At 45.2% G+C, this 17,003-nt stretch overlaps 1 protein-coding gene across 2 annotated transcripts in view; it reads left to right on the plus strand.

The window, feature by feature from the left end:
- Window positions 1-7,238: 7,238 nt before the first annotated feature.
- The window catches only part of ACVR2B (activin A receptor type 2B), a 172,515-nt gene continuing 162,750 nt past the window's right edge, over window positions 7,239-17,003 (plus strand). The window contains exon 1 of one of the 2 annotated variants that reach the window (XM_073334660.2): window positions 7,239-7,397. In XM_073334660.2, the coding sequence (XP_073190761.1) occupies window positions 7,391-7,397 (7 nt within the window). In that variant the 5' untranslated portion in view covers window positions 7,239-7,390. Of the gene's footprint in view, window positions 7,398-7,614; window positions 7,997-17,003 lie in introns of those variants that run through there. The other variant, XM_073334659.2, reaches the window with a different exon arrangement.

A 17,003-nucleotide genomic window follows, 5' to 3' on the forward strand; every position in this document is an offset into this window, starting at 1 on the left:
TGGTAGGTTGGCCATGATGGATCTAGACATCGGCTGAAATGGATGACGGAGAACCTGAAGCAGCAGCAGCCAGCCCAGCAGCAGCAACAGCTCCTGCAGCAAATGACTGCCCAGCAGCAGCAGCTGGTTTGGGATTTAGGGACCCAACAACAGGAACAGCAGCAATGGTTAGTTCATCAGGTCATGACTTTGATGCAGCCCCAGGGGTCCCCTAAGGCTTCTCCATCAGGCACCACCAGCCCAAGCCCACCACTTCCCGTACCAGTGACGCTCACGAAGATGGGCCCTGAGGACCACCCAAGGCCACCTTGACAACGTTTGAGTGGGTGGCGATGGCCTCTCAATGGCCCCCTGTTGGCACCATACATGATGGGGTTGGCACAGGCTTTACATCCAGGACTGGATGCTGAGTTTGCCCAAGACTACACCCAGGTGAGAAAGACCATCTTGGACTTTCTCAACATCAAGGAGGAGACCTTCCGCCAGAGGTTTTGGAGGGAGTGGTACCTTCCAGGATCTGACCCTGTGCTGTCACCCAGAAACTAAAGGACCTGTGTTGTAGCTGGCTAAAGCCAGAGATCCAGACAGGAGTCAAGGTGGCCAAGCTCATTCTGGTGGAGCAGTTTGCCCAAATCCTCCCAACCAGGGGTAGGGACTGTGTGCTTAGACATTGATCTGAGTCCCTAACTGGCACTGTGCGATTGATGAAGAACTATCTGGCTGCTGAGACAGCTCTAACTATCACACCAGAGCCATGGCCTGATGCCAAGGGCACCCCTTGACAGAAGGGAGGGAGAACACAGCTATGGGAACCAGAAAATAGGGTGATCCTTAAGGTCCCAGCTTGTCAGGGGTCCAGCTGGCCCTTGAGCCCAGGACTGTGACCCTGGATCCCTCCAACCCCAGTCCCTCCAACCTCGGCCTGAACAAAAAGCTTGGGAACCCCAAGGGACTTCCCTGCCCTAAGGCTTGGAGGGGAGAGTGGGCCAAGCACCTAAGGTGGGACACCCCCAAATGTCCGGCTCCGAGCCATCAGACCCTTGGCTAATCATGGGAGCCTGTTCTTCATGTGAGCATCAGGGTCACCATTATCATGAATGGCCCCCATATGGAGAGCAGCTATGGGCAAGTGTGGACAGCAGAGGGCCCAGAAACGCACTCCAGCAAAGGCAAATAAATGGGATCAAGGTAACAGGTCTAGTAGACTCTGGGTTGGGGAAGACCCTAACCCAGGACAACTTGGTCCCCAGTTCTGAAGACCCCAGGGAGAGCATCTTCCTGCAGAGCATTCATGGGAACGTTAAACCCTATCCTAGTGCCAGGTACAGGTAGCCATAGAGCAGATGGGATTTGGGATTTAGGGACCCAACAACAGGAACAGCAGCAATGGTTAGTGACACAAATCCCCTTGTAGTGGGGCTAGCCCCCATCCTAGCCTACCCAGTTATCTTGGGTTGGGACTGGAAGCATTTCTCTGATATATTGAGGGGATGTAAACCAGCTCCTGAGAACTGAGGAAGGACCTGAGGCGACCAGGGAAGGCGAGGACGTGCAACAATGGCTGGAGTAGGCTTAGAGCTGGACCCCAGGGAGGAGGGTTCTAGACAAGAAGAAGTGCCACTGGAAGGACCTCCTAATGACGAGGCAATACAGGCCTCACTCCAGGAGGGGGACTTACTGACCCAGGAGATGGATTTTGTGAAGGACCAGAGGGAGGATGAGACTTTGAGTCAGGCATATGACCAACTCTGAATAGTTAACAGGGAAGTAGTAGATCCCCAACAGGAAGTACAGTATCCCCACTTTGAGCTCCAAGGGGAGCGACTATATGGGCTGGAAAAAGACCAACTGACAGGAGATTCGGTCACAACTCCTCCTCCCTCGGCCCCACTGGCAGGAAGCCATGTGACTGGCTCATGCCATCCCCTCAGTGGGTCACCTGGGATTGGAGAAAACTCTGGCCCAGATCTTGGATTGCTTCTTTTGGCCTGGAGTACATTAAGAAGCTAAAAACTTCTGCAACTCGGGCCCTGAATGCCAACTAGTAGGTCCAAAGTGGGTGGTGCGTCCCTCTGGTCCTTCTCCTGGTCATTGTCTTGGCTCTAGTGGGGATTCCTAAGAAGACCCTCACAGACCAAAGCATGAAATTCATGACTCGCTTGCTGAAACATGTCTGTGGTCTTTTTAAAATAAAGACTTTATGCACCTCAGTCTATCATCCACAGATGGATGGCCTGGTTGAACACTTCAGCCAGACCCTGAAGAAGATGTTGAAGTTTATGCCAGAGGACCTGTGCCATTGGGATTAGCTGATTTTTTTCACCCTTCCTCCCCTCTCCCCCCTGCCTCTTATTTGCCATTTGGGAAGTCCGACAATTATCTACTGGATTTTCCCCATTTGAGCTCTTATGTGGGAGCTGATCCCAGGGACTCCTCAACCTGGTCCAGGAGATGTGGGAAGGACATAAAATTGAGACTGTCCTATGGTATATGTTGAAGCTCCAGGAGAGACTTGAGAGCGAGGGAACCTTGGCTAAAGAAAACCTCCTCACCGCTCAACAGACCCAGGAGCACTCCTATAACAAAGGAGCATGGGTACACACATTTAAACAAGGTGATCAGATATGCTTTCTACTCCTGAGTATGGAGTCCAAGCTACTGGCCAAGTGGCAAGGACCTACAAAGTTGTGCAGCAAGTCAAGATGGTTAATTATGGGATTAGACAGGGAAGGGGGAGGGCAATCCTCTGGCTCCATTTTGAGGGAGAGGGTGGGTGATGGGTGTCCAAACTCCACACTGGGCAACAAGGCGTTAAGGAACTACTCTGGTCCTAGCCAGTCCCACCTTGCCCCATCCAAATTCTCCAAGGGGAAGAGGAGATCAAATGCAGGGGAACAGCTAATTTAGTGGCAGCCTTGGGAAGAGAGCAGACCTACAACCAGCAGAGGAGAGCAGATTCTCTCCCTAAAACAACTGCCCAAAAGTCCCTCCCTGATGGAAGAGAGGACATGCCACAGAGACAGCTGGAGAGGGAAGCATTTCCCTCATATGAGTTCTGGACTTTGGTAATCCCCTTTATTTTTGTTTGGACTACCCCAGCAGGGGAAAGCCCTAGGCCTGAGCTGTCGCAGGAGGGTGAGCCATATCCAGGGAGGAGACAGTTGCCACCCAAGAGAGGAAGAGAGCTGCCATACTACACGCCACCACCAGAGGGTGCCTTGTTGTGGGTGGGCACCCTTCACCCCACCTTAACCCAGACAGTGACTTTGGGACAATTGCGGGGGGGGGGGGGGAAGGAGGCATATAGGAAGTAGCCCAGGGAGGGCAGCCTTAAACAGCCTCAGCTATTGGAACACTGATAGCCCTCAAAGGGGCCTGGGTTGGAGGGCCCAGGCTCTCCTACCAACATCCCCACTGTAGGTCACAGGCCTTAGCCCTGACCACTATGCAACACTTCCTGACCAACCAACCCCCAAGTGAGGACTGTTACAGCATACTATAAAGATAGACTATGTTAGTACAGAACATGTCACACACTGTCAAACTGTTTTATCCACTAAAAAGTTTATTTTAGTTCTGGTGGTTTGGTTTTGTTTTGTTTCTGGTATAAAGAATTATTTAAAAATAACCCAAACTGCATTCCCCATCTGACAACTGTTACTGCACTAGTGGAGCCATATGCCGGCATGAAATCACATTGGTGCCTATGGGGTTCTGCATAGGCACAAGGATCTAATTAAGTGGATCCAGTTGCACAACTGGAGCCTTATTTTGTAAGTGTTTTTTAGATCACTGGCTTTAGATGAGGAAAAACAGCTTAAAATGAGTTTGTAGTTTATGCTGTTGCTACAAAGTCTTGATTAAAGCCCACCCTTGAACCATCTAGCTGGATATGCCTAAATCCTCTCCTTCTTTACCAATATTTTGAAAATTCCCAGTGAATGGCAGAAAGTTTAAAAAAGTCAAGCTGCAAAGGCTGTGACACTATCACCATTTCAGTATCAAAATGTAATCAGTGACAGTACTGCCTTCCTGGGAGATGTGATGTTATTTTTAAAAATTTGTTGCAAGTACAGAAAACATTTTAACTTTGTATGATGAAAAATATCCAAATATGAAACAATGTAATAGGAAGAAGCAGCATGGTGGTGTTTGTGTGACAAATATTCTTCCCCAAACAGATAAGCCAGGGGGCCTTATTCATCATTGTGTTGTGCTTTGGGTAGTCACTTGCACCTGTGCAAACTCGGTGTGTGTGATATGCTATTGCTTGTGTTTTACACCCACTTTACATAAGTGTGAATGAAAGTGCAGGACAGTGAAGAATTGGGTCTGCTGGGAATCACCTATTTCTGGCCAAAGGAAAATGGAACCATTGTGGTTTAATAATGGAGACAAGAGTTTAAATGTTTAGAGGACTGGATTAGGAGTCAGGATCTCTGGGTTCTAAATCTACTTCACTTGTGGCTTTGGGCAAATCAAGCATCCACTCTGGTCCTCTGTTTGCTTCCAGGCGGGTCATGCAGTTTAATTAAGGAATGTCTGTGCATGTGCTTTGAGATTTTTTGAATGAAAAGAGCAAAGGTGTTAAACCAGCTGCTGTGCGATTGTGTTCCATATAGAATGGACAGGTTAAAGTAGAATGCTTCTGTTGCTGTAGCCAACATTGCTCAGGGAGGTAGTATCTTACAGTGGCAGAAAACCCCCTTCTGTTGGTTTAGGTTTCATCTACACTATGGGGTTAAGGTGACATAGAGTACAGTATCTGTAGTGCAGACATGCTCCCTCATCTGGCCTGTCTCCCTTGCCACACATCTGACCAGTGATATCTGACCCCTTAAGACATTTTTTATGGGCTTCTCTTTGCTCTGTGGGAATTTTTCTTTGCTACTTGGACTGCTGCTCCCATTACTTTCTTGGTAGCTGACTTGCATTTTCACTAGCCGTTCCAGGTGCATTGCCTGTTAGCGCAAACATCCACTGTAACTTTTCTGAAAGTGCCTTATGTAAAATCACAACTACTGTATAATCTCATATGCATTTTTATTTACTGGTACCAAAGTCACAATCATTTACTTATTCTTAGGAAGCTCTTTATTAGTTGTTGTTAGGAGTGCCAATCATGAACCAGGACCCCATTGTGCTAGCATTGTACAAACAAAGAACAAAAAGATTGTCCCTGTCCCGAAGCTCTTATAAAAGCATTCCCAGGGCACCTCCACACTTTGTTAAAAGATTAATGTATTACATTTCTTTTAAAAACAAAATGCTCAATCTTTTTAAGGAATGATTCATATTTACTTTTATCTCCTTCTACAGCAAAGGCAAATGATTTATAAATATATTCAGCTTCACTCCCCACTGGATAAATTAATGAGCTGACCTGCACTTCACTGCTCTTTGTGTTAAGCTTTGTTGCTGTTCAGAGTCTGGTGAAATGCTCCTTCCACTCTGAGCATGCTCTGAGTTTATCACACTGAGAGTCTTGGGGTGGACTGAGCTTCAGTATCTTCTTTTTCTCTGATTTACACTTGCTTAAAACTAATCAACTTCTGATGTCCTATGACAATGTTAAAGCATCACAGAGAGTTGCTTTCTTCTAACAGTGAGCAATGACTCTGATTAGAAAAAGGTAAAAATACTGTTTCTCAATTCTCTGTAGAGATTCTGTCTAAAATCCTCCCCAACTCCTCCAACCTCAAACTTCCTGCTACACATTTAAACAGTATTATTACACTACACTATTTAGATTGTAAGCTCTTTGGAGCAGGGGACGTCTTGTTTTCTGTTTGTACAGCGCCTAGTGTAAGGGGTCTGTGGTCTGTAACTGGGGCTCCTAGGCAATACTGCAATACACATAACTGAAATATGCACATCTTCCCAAATCAGTAAGAATGAGATTTTGAATGGCTCAGAGCATTAGCCTATCTTCTGTTGAAGTCTATAGGTGTATTACAATTGACTTCAATAGAAGCAGGGTTAGGCCAATGCTGAGACCTTTTGAAACTCCCACCCTAAGACTTTATTACCATAACAAGCTATTTAAGTCTTGCCAAAGTGCAAAGGAAACAACCTCCCTAAATATCTCTCAGAGGAAGGCTTTCCTCTGTATTTGATCTGCTGTGTCCCATTTGTCATTACTGTCCATTCTGATTCAGTGGCAGTTGCTTTATAGAATGAGGGCATGTTTGCCATCTCTCGTCATTTTTTCAGGGACAGACGCTCTTTCTTCATCGTTTTCTGATAACATCTTCTATGATTTCTGACAAAGAAAACAGCTTTCTTGCATTCTCTCGCTTTCAGATGTTGGAGTAGAAGGGGACTATCCACCTCACTCCCTCCTCTATCACATCAGCTGCACCTCTCCAGTTTTGACTCTTGTGGCTCCCAATTTCCATCTATAGCTTATTAGCACTGTTTCTGTATTATCTGGTTTGCTTCTGCACACCACCAGAGTGACAGAGTCCACGAAGGTGACAGTGCTGTACAGAAAGGTTTTTGTTTTTTAGCAAAGGCACAACTGGCCTTTGGAACTCATTGCCACAAGACAACGAGAGGAAGAGCTTAGCTGGATTCAGAGAGAGGCTAGGACAGTCACAGGGTGCACAGGAATATTAGAAGGGATTTACCAACAACAGCCAAAGTTTGGAAGAGATCTAAAAGCTTCAGGGCTGAAACCAACCTCCACTGGGTGACAGGGGGAGGAAGGAATTTCCCTTAAGGGCAGCTTAGCCCCTAAATGCCCACTTCAGCACCATCCTCTGAAACATCTGGTCCTGGCCCTGAGCCACAGGTGAGGCGATGCAAAGGGCCACTGGGCTGGCAAGTCCTGGCCTGTCATGGGCTGAAGGAGCCAGAAGGGGGGGAGGGGACCAAGCCGGGGCAGGCTGCCCCTGCCCCGCCCCGCCTCGTGCCTAGGCGGGCAGCGCCTCCCCTCAGTCAGCTGCTGGGCTTCCCCTCAGCCTCTCTCCCCCCGCCCTTGTATCCAACATCCGGGTCCTGCCGCCGGCTCCAGCTCGGCTTCTCCCTCCCCCTCTCCCCCCCTTCCCCAGAAGCCATTTTGGACTCGGTTCAGGGTGGTTTTTTTTTTTTTTTTCGGGTTTTTTTTTTTTTTTTTGGGTACATGGCCCCTCCAGAGCCAGCCGCTGCCGCTGCTCTGCCTCGCGCCGGCCGCCGCCGCCCGCTCCCCGCGCGGGCGATGCCTCGCGCCGGACCCTCGCCTCAGCCGCAGCCCGCCCCGCGCGCCACTGCCCGCCTCGGCGCCCGCTCCCTCGTCTCCTCCTCTCCCAGCCTCGTCTCCGCCGCCCGGGCGGCAGCCGCCGCCGCCGCCTCCTCCTCCTCCTCGGCAGCCGCTGGGCTGGTGCCTCCAGCTGCTCAGCGGCTCCCCTGGATGCTGGGTTGGTAACACTGCTGCAAAGTTTTGCCGCCGCCGCCCGCTTTGCATTTGGTGGTGGCCGCCCGGCTGTGGGATCGCGCGTGTGTGTGGGGTTTGTTTGTCGGCTTTGGTTAGTGCTTGCGGGGGTGTGTGTGTCCCTAGTCCCTGCTGCTGGGCAGGCAGAAGGGGCTGGGTTGGGGTGGGGTGGGGTGGGGTGGGGGGTGGGAGAGAGAGAGAGTTGTTGGTGTGGTGCACGCTTTTCTCCTTGCACAAAAGCCCCGGCAGAGAAAACTCTTGGAAAGCTCGGAGCAGGAGGAGCCGGGAGCCGGACGGCCACCGATCTCGCTGTCCTGGCGCTGCAATTGTGTGCCCCCCCCCTCGAACTGGATGCGTTGTTGCAACTGTGAAGGAACTAAATTCGATTTTGTAGGAGCCTTATTATTATTTTTTTTGGTTGCTTTTTGGTAGAGATTCTCGTTTTCCTCCAACCCCCCTTCACTTTCCCGATCATTTTTTCCCCCTTGGGGGTAGAGGGGGATACACAAGGGGGAAAAAAAAAGTAAAGGAATATGATTGCTTCGTGGTTGACTTTCGCCTTTCTTTGTGGAACTTTCTGTGCAGGTAAGTAAATTTCATGTCTATATTCATTGAACAGTTTTATATTCACGTTTGAAAAAGGATTAAATTATGCAATTATTCGAAACCACCTGCCCCTCCCCTTAAAACATCCCTAAACGGTAACGAATGGAAAAAATAAGATTGTTGCTAAGATTTTTTTTTAAGAAACCTTCCCGTTTTCGTTGTTGGTTATGATACAAATGGATTATATTTCTGCTCTGTGTTCCCTTTAATTAAAGAGTGTGTGAATGAATTACAGTGTTTCCGGCCTCAGATTCCGAAGAAACTTCGTCAAAATGGCATGTTAGCGGTGTGTCTGTGTGTGGAATCAAGTTGAGTGTAAAAAAAAAACAAAACAACCTTGTGGTTGTTAGTAACTGTTTTGTCTTTCAGGTAGAGAGCCATGTGTTTTTTACTCGGGGCTTTGCAAGGCTGCGTTGTGTAACTGGCTTGATTTCCTTCCTCCCTTCTCTTCTCCATTAATGTGTTAATTTCGGGTAATTTTACTAGTCCCTGGGAAACGCTCTTCGCCTTTTCATAACAGATTCTTCTTGATTTGTGTCTTTTAGTTCTTTGAAAGGGACTGTTTTTAACTAGCTTGCCAGAGTTAAACGGTGCTGAAAGTAGGTTGAAGCGTGTCTCTCCTCTCCCCCCCCCCCCCCTTAATGAAATGTTATGATCCCATAGGCTTTTGCTATTTTTATGAGATGATTCATTTGGGCTGATTTGTGACATGGTGACATAATAGAAAGTTGTAAGAGAGAAGCGAAAGGACCCACCTTTGAGAGTGTTGGTGTTTTTTTTTTAAATCTTCCTTCCTGATCCTTAAAAAACTTCACCACAAATCTGCAGGGTTTGCATTTTTATAGGGACATTGTGTGCCATGATGGAACTTAATGTAAACATTGGACGTGCTTAGGGGCAAAACCAAAAGGCCATACTACTAAATGAATCTCCCAAAGCGTTGGCATGCATTTCATTTGTTTCAGCCTGAAGAGCTGGATTTTTGGGGTGAAAGGGGCGTGGTGGGGAGCGCATGTGATTGTAACGATGGGTTTTTTGGGGGGTAGTTAAACATTTCAGGGGTGTGTGCTGCTTGTTTTGGAATTTTTCTCGTTCTGCTAGATGTATTGGGCTATTGTAAAACCGGGGTGTTCCCTTTGTCAAGGGGGAAAGGGGCGGCTTTTTAGCTAGAGCCATTTCTGGGAGGCGAGCCGCAGCTTTGCAGGGCTGCTTTGTTGTGTGGTTCCCTCCTTGTTTTGATGAGGGGTGGAGAGAGGAAGAGAGCTCACCCTTTGGGAGATTGGTAAAACAATGATCTTGGTTACAGATCGTATACAGCAACACAATCTTGTGTATAGATACATACATTGACGTTGCTACTATAGCATTGGATTGTTACGAAATACAAAGACTTAAAGTTACTTGACCCCCCCCCCCCCGGGTGCATTTCCCTCCGTTTCTAAGGAGGCTCATTTTGTAAGGGAAAGGGGTGATTTCCCACTAGCACACGGCAAATTTCTTTTTGTTTTTTATCTTCTTCCACAAATATCCCCCAAACATAATGGATCCTAAGCTGATCTTTATTTAGTCAAATCTGGTGGTCTGATAGGGGAAGGCTGTGTGTAGTAACTTGTTACGTTGTATCCATTACTGAGCAGGGAAAGGGTGGTTGGTGGTATTTGTGTGTGTGTGTGTGTGTGGCGGCGGCGGGGGGAGTGTGGATAAAGGATCACAAGAGAGGCTGCTGGTTTTAAAGTGGGGGGATGGTGCTGCAGTTGTGCCTTTTGCTTGCTGCGTGCGTTTGGTGGGAATGCAGTTTCCTCTTCCTTCTAATATTTTTATTTTAAATCTGGAGAGACTGGGAAGAGGAAGAGATTTCCCCATGCGTTGGTTAAATGGTTTCCCATTGGAAACCGGGAGGCGATCCTGCCCGGTTCTTCGAGGGGATGAGGTCGGGGTGGGTTTGTTTTGGAATGTGCTCCCGGGAACCGCGCGAGCTGAAATCTACCAGGCGCAAGGTTCTTGCTGCTGGTGGTGGTTCTTTGTTCCGAGTGTCCATTAAATATGCAGTGCCGCTGCCTGCGTTTTGTATTTTAAACAGTGCCATCTCGTAATTATTGTAAAGTCATACTAAAGGTGATGGTGTGGGGGAGAAGGGGCAGAGAAAAAATAATTTGTGGTGGAAATCAAGCCAGCTAGGACATGTAGCTCATTGATAGAGCACTTGTATACAGCTTTGTTTCCTTGTATTTACATAGCTGTGCCGAGCAAGATCAGGTATTTTGTAAGGAGCAGGATAGCTGGGACAGTGGTATTCAGTTTATTATAATCGCAACGGCAGTGTTGGCTGGAAAATTATATTATGTGCATAAAAGGGATTTTTTTAGCCAGTTTATTTTCTTTCTGTGTGCTTCTTGGGTCTTTTTAGCTCATGTGGCTCTAAAGTGAGATGGCCCCTTTTTGTTGTTAAAATCTGCTCCTGTAATTTCATACAATGGCGAAAACATCAACTAGAGAAAAACAAAGTTGCCTAAAAATTTTGACCCTGTAAGGTTCCTGTGTGTATCATGTTATAAAAAGGTACAACTCCCTAGGACAGACTTTTTCTTAAAATTTAATGAAGAAAAAAAAAAGAAAATTATATGTAATCATATTTATTTTGAAAGGTCTGTGATCATCAAATTAGAGCACCAGCAATATTGTAAATCTGTGTTTATGTATTGGCTTTTCCACATTTCATCTAGTATTTGTGTGTGTTGAGCAGTTATGACCCTCCTTGTCTGCCAGCTTTTCCTAAGGCAGCTGTGTGGGAAAAGAGAACAAAGTTGCAGCTTTTTGGTGGGGATTCACAGCATGTGTGTTGCTTGAGGTATCCTGTGTGTGTGTGTATTTTAGGACTGTGGAAAAGTGGTGGGCTTTTTAAAAATAGCTCAACCTCCATTGTTGATGGATTTTCTGAGCTACCTTGGCTGGCTAACAAAACAAGCACAGACTGCTATTCTTTCTAAAAGTATCTGTTGTGTGCTTAATTTTTGAGTGTTGAAGATTTGTTGATGAAAACATTATGTTCATTTTTAGCCTTTTGTTTACAAATTTTCTACAGTCCAAATATTCAGAAATAGTGTTCTAATCTATGAAATTGAGATAATATAGAATATGGAAAATGGCTTATTTTGCAAAACATATTACATACACATTTCTCTGAGACATTGCAGGATTTAAACTCATTCCAAAATAAGAATCACCATGTAGCAAAATCTAGTCTGCTGTTTCAGTGTCTTGTATTTGTCGTCTTGTGCTTGAAAAAGAAAATAAGATTGGCTTCATTACCTTACTAATTAAACACAGTGAAGCTTCTGGTCCAAGGTTAATGGCGATTGCCATTAAAAACACAAAACTTTTTGAATCGGGTGGCTAGGATATTTTTTTTAAAAAATCAAATCTAGTTAATTATACCCCCAAGATCAAGTTTTCTTCTCTACAGAACTGTGACAATGCTTATGTTAAAGGTGTGTTTGTGTGTAATATATATTAGATTAGTGACATTATAACATTGACTCTCAGTGCCCTATGCAGTTTGTATTTTTTTAACAATGAAAATTTTAGAACATCTCTGTTAATGCAAAAAGAAAAGGAGGACTTGTGGCACCTTAGAGACTAACCAATTTATTTGAGCATAAGCTTTCGTGAGCTACAGCTCACTTCATCGGATGCAGTTACTTTGGAGTATGTTTTTTGTTTGCTAATAAACTTCAACGAAAAAATCCGCTTCACTAGAACAATGAGAGACAGTCTGCACCAGCCCTGCCATCCAACTAAAAGCCCTTATATGCTGAAATTTATGCCAATTTTGTGTCTTTGAGTAACCTATCCAGGCAGTAACATTTTTCTTACCGTCTCATCAACTGAGCAGAAACAGCCAATTAAAGCAAAGCTCTTCAATTGCCAACAGCCTAGCTGTCACCACCCTCCTATCCACTCTGGTCTCCATTCTGGTGTGGCTCAGCAAAGACATGCTTGCCGGTTGTTTGCAGTTTAAGCAATGCAGTCGTCTTAGGTCTCCCCTGCTGCTACTAAATAGAAGGTACAGAAGAAAGAAACAAGCTGTTTCTTCACCTCATTTTTGTTGTCGTCTCTACTTCTCCCCTCCCCTACTGTCCAACACAGATAAGTGTACGGGCGTCTCTAGTTTTGTAAGGCAGGACGACTACTTTTGAAAACTCAAATCCAACAGGATTTTTTAGGAGTTAATGGGGTAACATTAGCCCCACTCCACATGTCTGGCTTCTTTAATCTGTGGGGCACCTCTTTCTATGATAGGTTCCTCTGCAGAACATAAGTACTTTATTAAAAGAATCAAGGCATTTTCAAAATTTACCTAATGCAGAATGAATTTTGTTCTAGGCAGGGCCACCAGTAAAAATGGTGCAGGTGCTTAATACCCATTATGAAGATCCCTTAAGAGTCAGCACATATTTAAAATAAAAATCACTGCAGTTTTTTAAAGGCAGTAATTCTGGGCCTTTAATGTTTCAGAGTCTAGCTTCAGAAATGCATACTAAATTCTAGTTCTTGAGGTGGTGGTGGTGGTAAGAAGGTGGCCATTCATGGAATGGCACCCAGCTGCTTTGGTTAACTGACCGTTTCCCATCATCTTCTGATGATCAGAGTAATATCTTGCAAATGTAAAACTCAGCACCTTTCAGGCAAATGCAGCTTGGCAACTGTCTTATATTAAGCATAATAACCTGATCTAAATGTTTTAAAAATGAATAGTGATTTTGGATGTCTTTATTTTTGGGTGCCCAACTTGTAGAACCTTGGTGTGGGCTCATTTTCAGAAGGTGGGTGGTCAGCACTTTTTGAAGACCAGCCCTCTTCAAAGTTTCTCAAGTTGGGGACCCAGAATAAATAGCACTGAAGATGTAGTCCTGTAATTCTGACATCTCGTACTTAAAACAAAAAGAAAGTGATGAAAAGAGAAGACACCTTGCTGGACTTCACATTAATCAAAACTCAAACTAAACAGCTCTTTAGAGTGTTATTTATCCTTACAGATGGGTTCTAAGAATTGTATAACTATTTATAAATTGACAAAGAGGCTGTTGTTAAACAGAACCCAAGTGCAGTGGAGTTTGTTTGGGATTTGCTTCAAAGTCAGCATTTCTGTTTCTCATTCAGTGGAATGAACGATTTAAAAAAGTTTTTAGTTTCTTGGTTAACTGCAGGAAGCAGCATGGTGTAACTTCTTGGAGCTGCTACTCTATTTCCAGCTCAGTTGCACTCTATAACAAAACCTTGTAGGAAGCTGGGAAAGAGGAACCCCAAAGTGTAATCTCTATTTTGAAGAGGTGTCCTCTTCCCCTTTCATCCCACCCAGGCTTTGATTTTAGAACTAGCAGGAGGGTGTGAGGTCTTGGTTGGCCAATAGAATTCTCTGGAATTGAATTGTGTAATGTTGTACCTGCCATTCTTTACTCTGTCCCCACTTAGGGACTTTTTGCCTGTCCCTTCTTGAGGAGATTTTTTCACAGCAGTGAAACTGGATGTCTTTAAGTGAGAGAGATGTGGAACGGTATTCACCACTACAAGCTCCCTCCCCCCCACTTAAACATTAAGGCTTTGCTGATGTCTTGTATCCCCTCTTCATTAGTACTTCAGCTAGAAATAATTTGTAGCAGTTTAGCCATTTGTACCTTTTGAGGTAGATTAAATAATATACACCACTTTTCTCCCTGAACGTTCTCTGTAAGATTTCTTGGAGCTGTTGAAGTCAAAGGGTCAGAAACTAAATTAAAGATGAAACATTCTGTGTCCTTGCATTCTACAAACCTAGCAAATTTTGTGCTTAGATTTTAATATGTTTCGTGTTATACACTAATTACATGTCATTTTCTCACAGTTTGGTCTTTACTTGGCTATGCGGTGCTACTTCTGTTCAAAACTAAAAAACGTTGGGTAGCAATAAAATAAAAAACTTTGGCCAATATTTAGACCTTTTTAAAATTCATGTATTTTTTTTCCCATAGGACTTCTGGTTACATTATAGCATTTGGCATGGGCCCACCATGGTTTTGGTGCTCATTTATTTGTTATTTGTATTACAGTGTTACATAGGAGCCTTAGTCAAGATCTGGGCCCTGTTTTGCTAGGTACCATGGATGTAGCAAAATATCCCTGCCCCAGAGAGCTCACAGGCTAAACAGACAAAGGGGGGAAGAAAAGTATTTTATTTTATTATCATCCTTATTTTGCAGGGTGGGGAACTGAGGCACAGAGAAATTAAGTGACTAGCCCAGGGGCAATTCTGGCCCGTCTAACACTTCTGTCCATCCCACCATGACTAACGTTTCTGTCCAGCGTCCTCACGATCTCAGAGACCAGACCACTAAAAATCCTGTGGTGGAGCGGGGCGCTCAGTCAGGCTGCCTGCCTGCCATGGCCCCACACTGCTCCCGGAAGCGGCCGGCTGCTACTGGCATGTCTCTGCACAACCCTGGCAGGGGGTGGTGGTGGGGGGGAGTGGCTCCGCATGCTGCCCCCATCCCTAGCACCATCCTCACAGGTCCCATTGGCCGGAAACCAGCCAATGGGAGCTGCGGGGGTGGTGCTTGCAGGCATGGGCAGCGCATGGAGACCCGCTCCCCCCAAGGGGCACAGAGAAACACGCCAGCAGCAGCTGGCCGCAGTTGCTTCTGGGAGCGGCATGGGGCCATGGCAAGCAGGCAGCCTCCCTGAGCACCTTGCTGTGCTGCCAGCTGGGAGCCGCCTGTGATAAGCACCTCCTGGCCAGAGCCTGCACCCCTCACCCTCTCCTGCACCCCAGTACTCTGCACCAGCCCGGAGCTCCCTCCTGCACCCAAACTCCCTCCTAGAGCCCTCACCCCCTCTATGAATATAGTAGAAATGTGCAGCCCGTGACGACTTACCCAAATTCGTGGAGTGGCCCCCCTGTGAAAATTATTGCCCACTCCTGGACTAGTCCAAGATCAGACTAAATATTTTGTTCACTGCCTCTAGTTACCATGAGAGAACAATCTAAACCAAATGAAGGGAGTGGTGCTGTATGGCAAGTCAGCCTAGCAGTGAAAATTAGACTAATGTGCTCCAGCCTCAGAATAAGGCTTTCTGTTTATAACACTGCTGTGTACAGCTAGATTGCATTGTTACTCTCATAGGAAATCTGATCTTTTTAGACCAGGCTGACTGCAATTAGAGTTTTATATGTGTAAATAGAGCTTGGTAAAGTTTTAAAACAGTCATCAGTGGGTATCTGTGTTCATCCGTACAAAAGATGTGAATTACCCTTTTCCATTCACCTGTATTTCAGTAGTTTTTAACTTGGGGTCCTCCAGCTGTTGTGTATCATTTAGGTTCCAGTCCAACAAATGATGGTGTGGCAAACTGCTATGCAAGGTTGGGGGCGTGTTTTGCGTTAAGTTTACTGTCTGGAGATCCATGCGTGGTCCTGTGCAGATACTGAGTAAAAGACAGTCTCTGCACCAAAGAGTTTATAATTTAGTCGTCAGGTGGGATTATAAAGAAAGGAGACAGAAATTTCTCTGGGGACAGTACGAGAGAGAGATTGTGGAATGAACTGTCCAAGTTGCAAAGGACTATCACAGACCTCAAGACCTTCTTCCCCAAGTACAAGACACACTTCTTTTACCTGCCTTCGCTAACATAAACCCATACCAACAGGTGTGTGTATTTGAAAAACAAAACCCTAAACCTACCAAAATATGACACTCCACTGCATGTGTTTCTCTCTCCGAGGAGAGGATGAGAGAACAAACAACTCGTGACAGATGTGTAGTCATATTGCTTATTGAAGGCACTCGAGATACTGTGGTGACGAGCATAATTTGAGAACATACATAGAATAAATTAAATAGAAATATGAAGGTACTGAAATAAGACCGTAGTGTGCTCCCTGTTACAAATTTAGAGTCACTACAGTCATTCAAGCCCTGTTGAAATGATTATCAGTCTGTACTTGTGGGCCCTATTACCATAGTATTTGGGCATCTGTCTTTCATGTATTTATTCTCATGCCACTAGCAAGCCAATGAACAATCTATAGAATTCCTGATTCCTGGTGCTGTGTACTAGCCACTAGGCTGTACTTTCTCCTAGGCTACTACAACAGCTGCCATTAAAATAAAAGGTCAGTATTAGTCTAGTTCTTGCACAGCGGTACCTTAGATGCTCTGTTTATTTTCACATTTCCTATTTTAGCATAGGGAATACTGTATCTGAGGTAACCTGTCTTGTAAGTTTTGGTAAAAGTTTACCTTTCACTTCTGATGTCTGTGTTGCTAATTTGGTGGTCTCCACCCTAATTAAGAGCTTGTCTTGTTTATCAAATAGTAAAGTTAAACAGGTTACCCTGTTTTCTGACAAGCCCATTTTTATATACAGATGTCAGAAATGTTTTCTAATTTGGCTTTTAGAAACACCATGGATCATATAATACATAGCAGACACAGCTTTGCATTCCTAGAGAGGAAAGAGTGTAAATGTGAATCTGAAGTAAAGATGTGTTCGTTCAGCCCCTCCCCCCTCCTTTTTGTGGATTATAAAACTATTTTATAAAATGAGAGCACTTCAGGTTTGGTATTTGCTAAGCGTTTTAGTGCTGTTTCTGTGAGCTCCTTCTCATTTCTGAGCACTGATGGCAGGTTCTTTTGTTTACTTGAGTTGTCTACTCATCTACGGTTCTCCCCAGTAGCCCTGGCCTCCACAGATACCTCTTTGAAAGTAGGACATTTAAGCATTGCAAAGATGATGTCAAGGCCTTTATCTGTGAAAGGAAGCTAAATACTACATTATTAAAGTTGTAAGGAGACTGTAGTGTGGGTAGAGGCTGCCAACTACAGTATTACGTAATCAGTTGTGAGCTGTTTGCTGTGACTGTTTGCTTGAGACTGTCCTCATATTAGACATTCTTATACAAAGCTTTAAAACTGTGGACAAGAATGAAGTTACAGTTGCTTTGAAACAAAGC

This window comes from Lepidochelys kempii, chromosome 2 (genome assembly GCF_965140285.1).
Source record: "Lepidochelys kempii isolate rLepKem1 chromosome 2, rLepKem1.hap1, whole genome shotgun sequence".
In the NCBI taxonomy this organism is placed as follows: Eukaryota; Metazoa; Chordata; order Testudines; family Cheloniidae; genus Lepidochelys; species Lepidochelys kempii.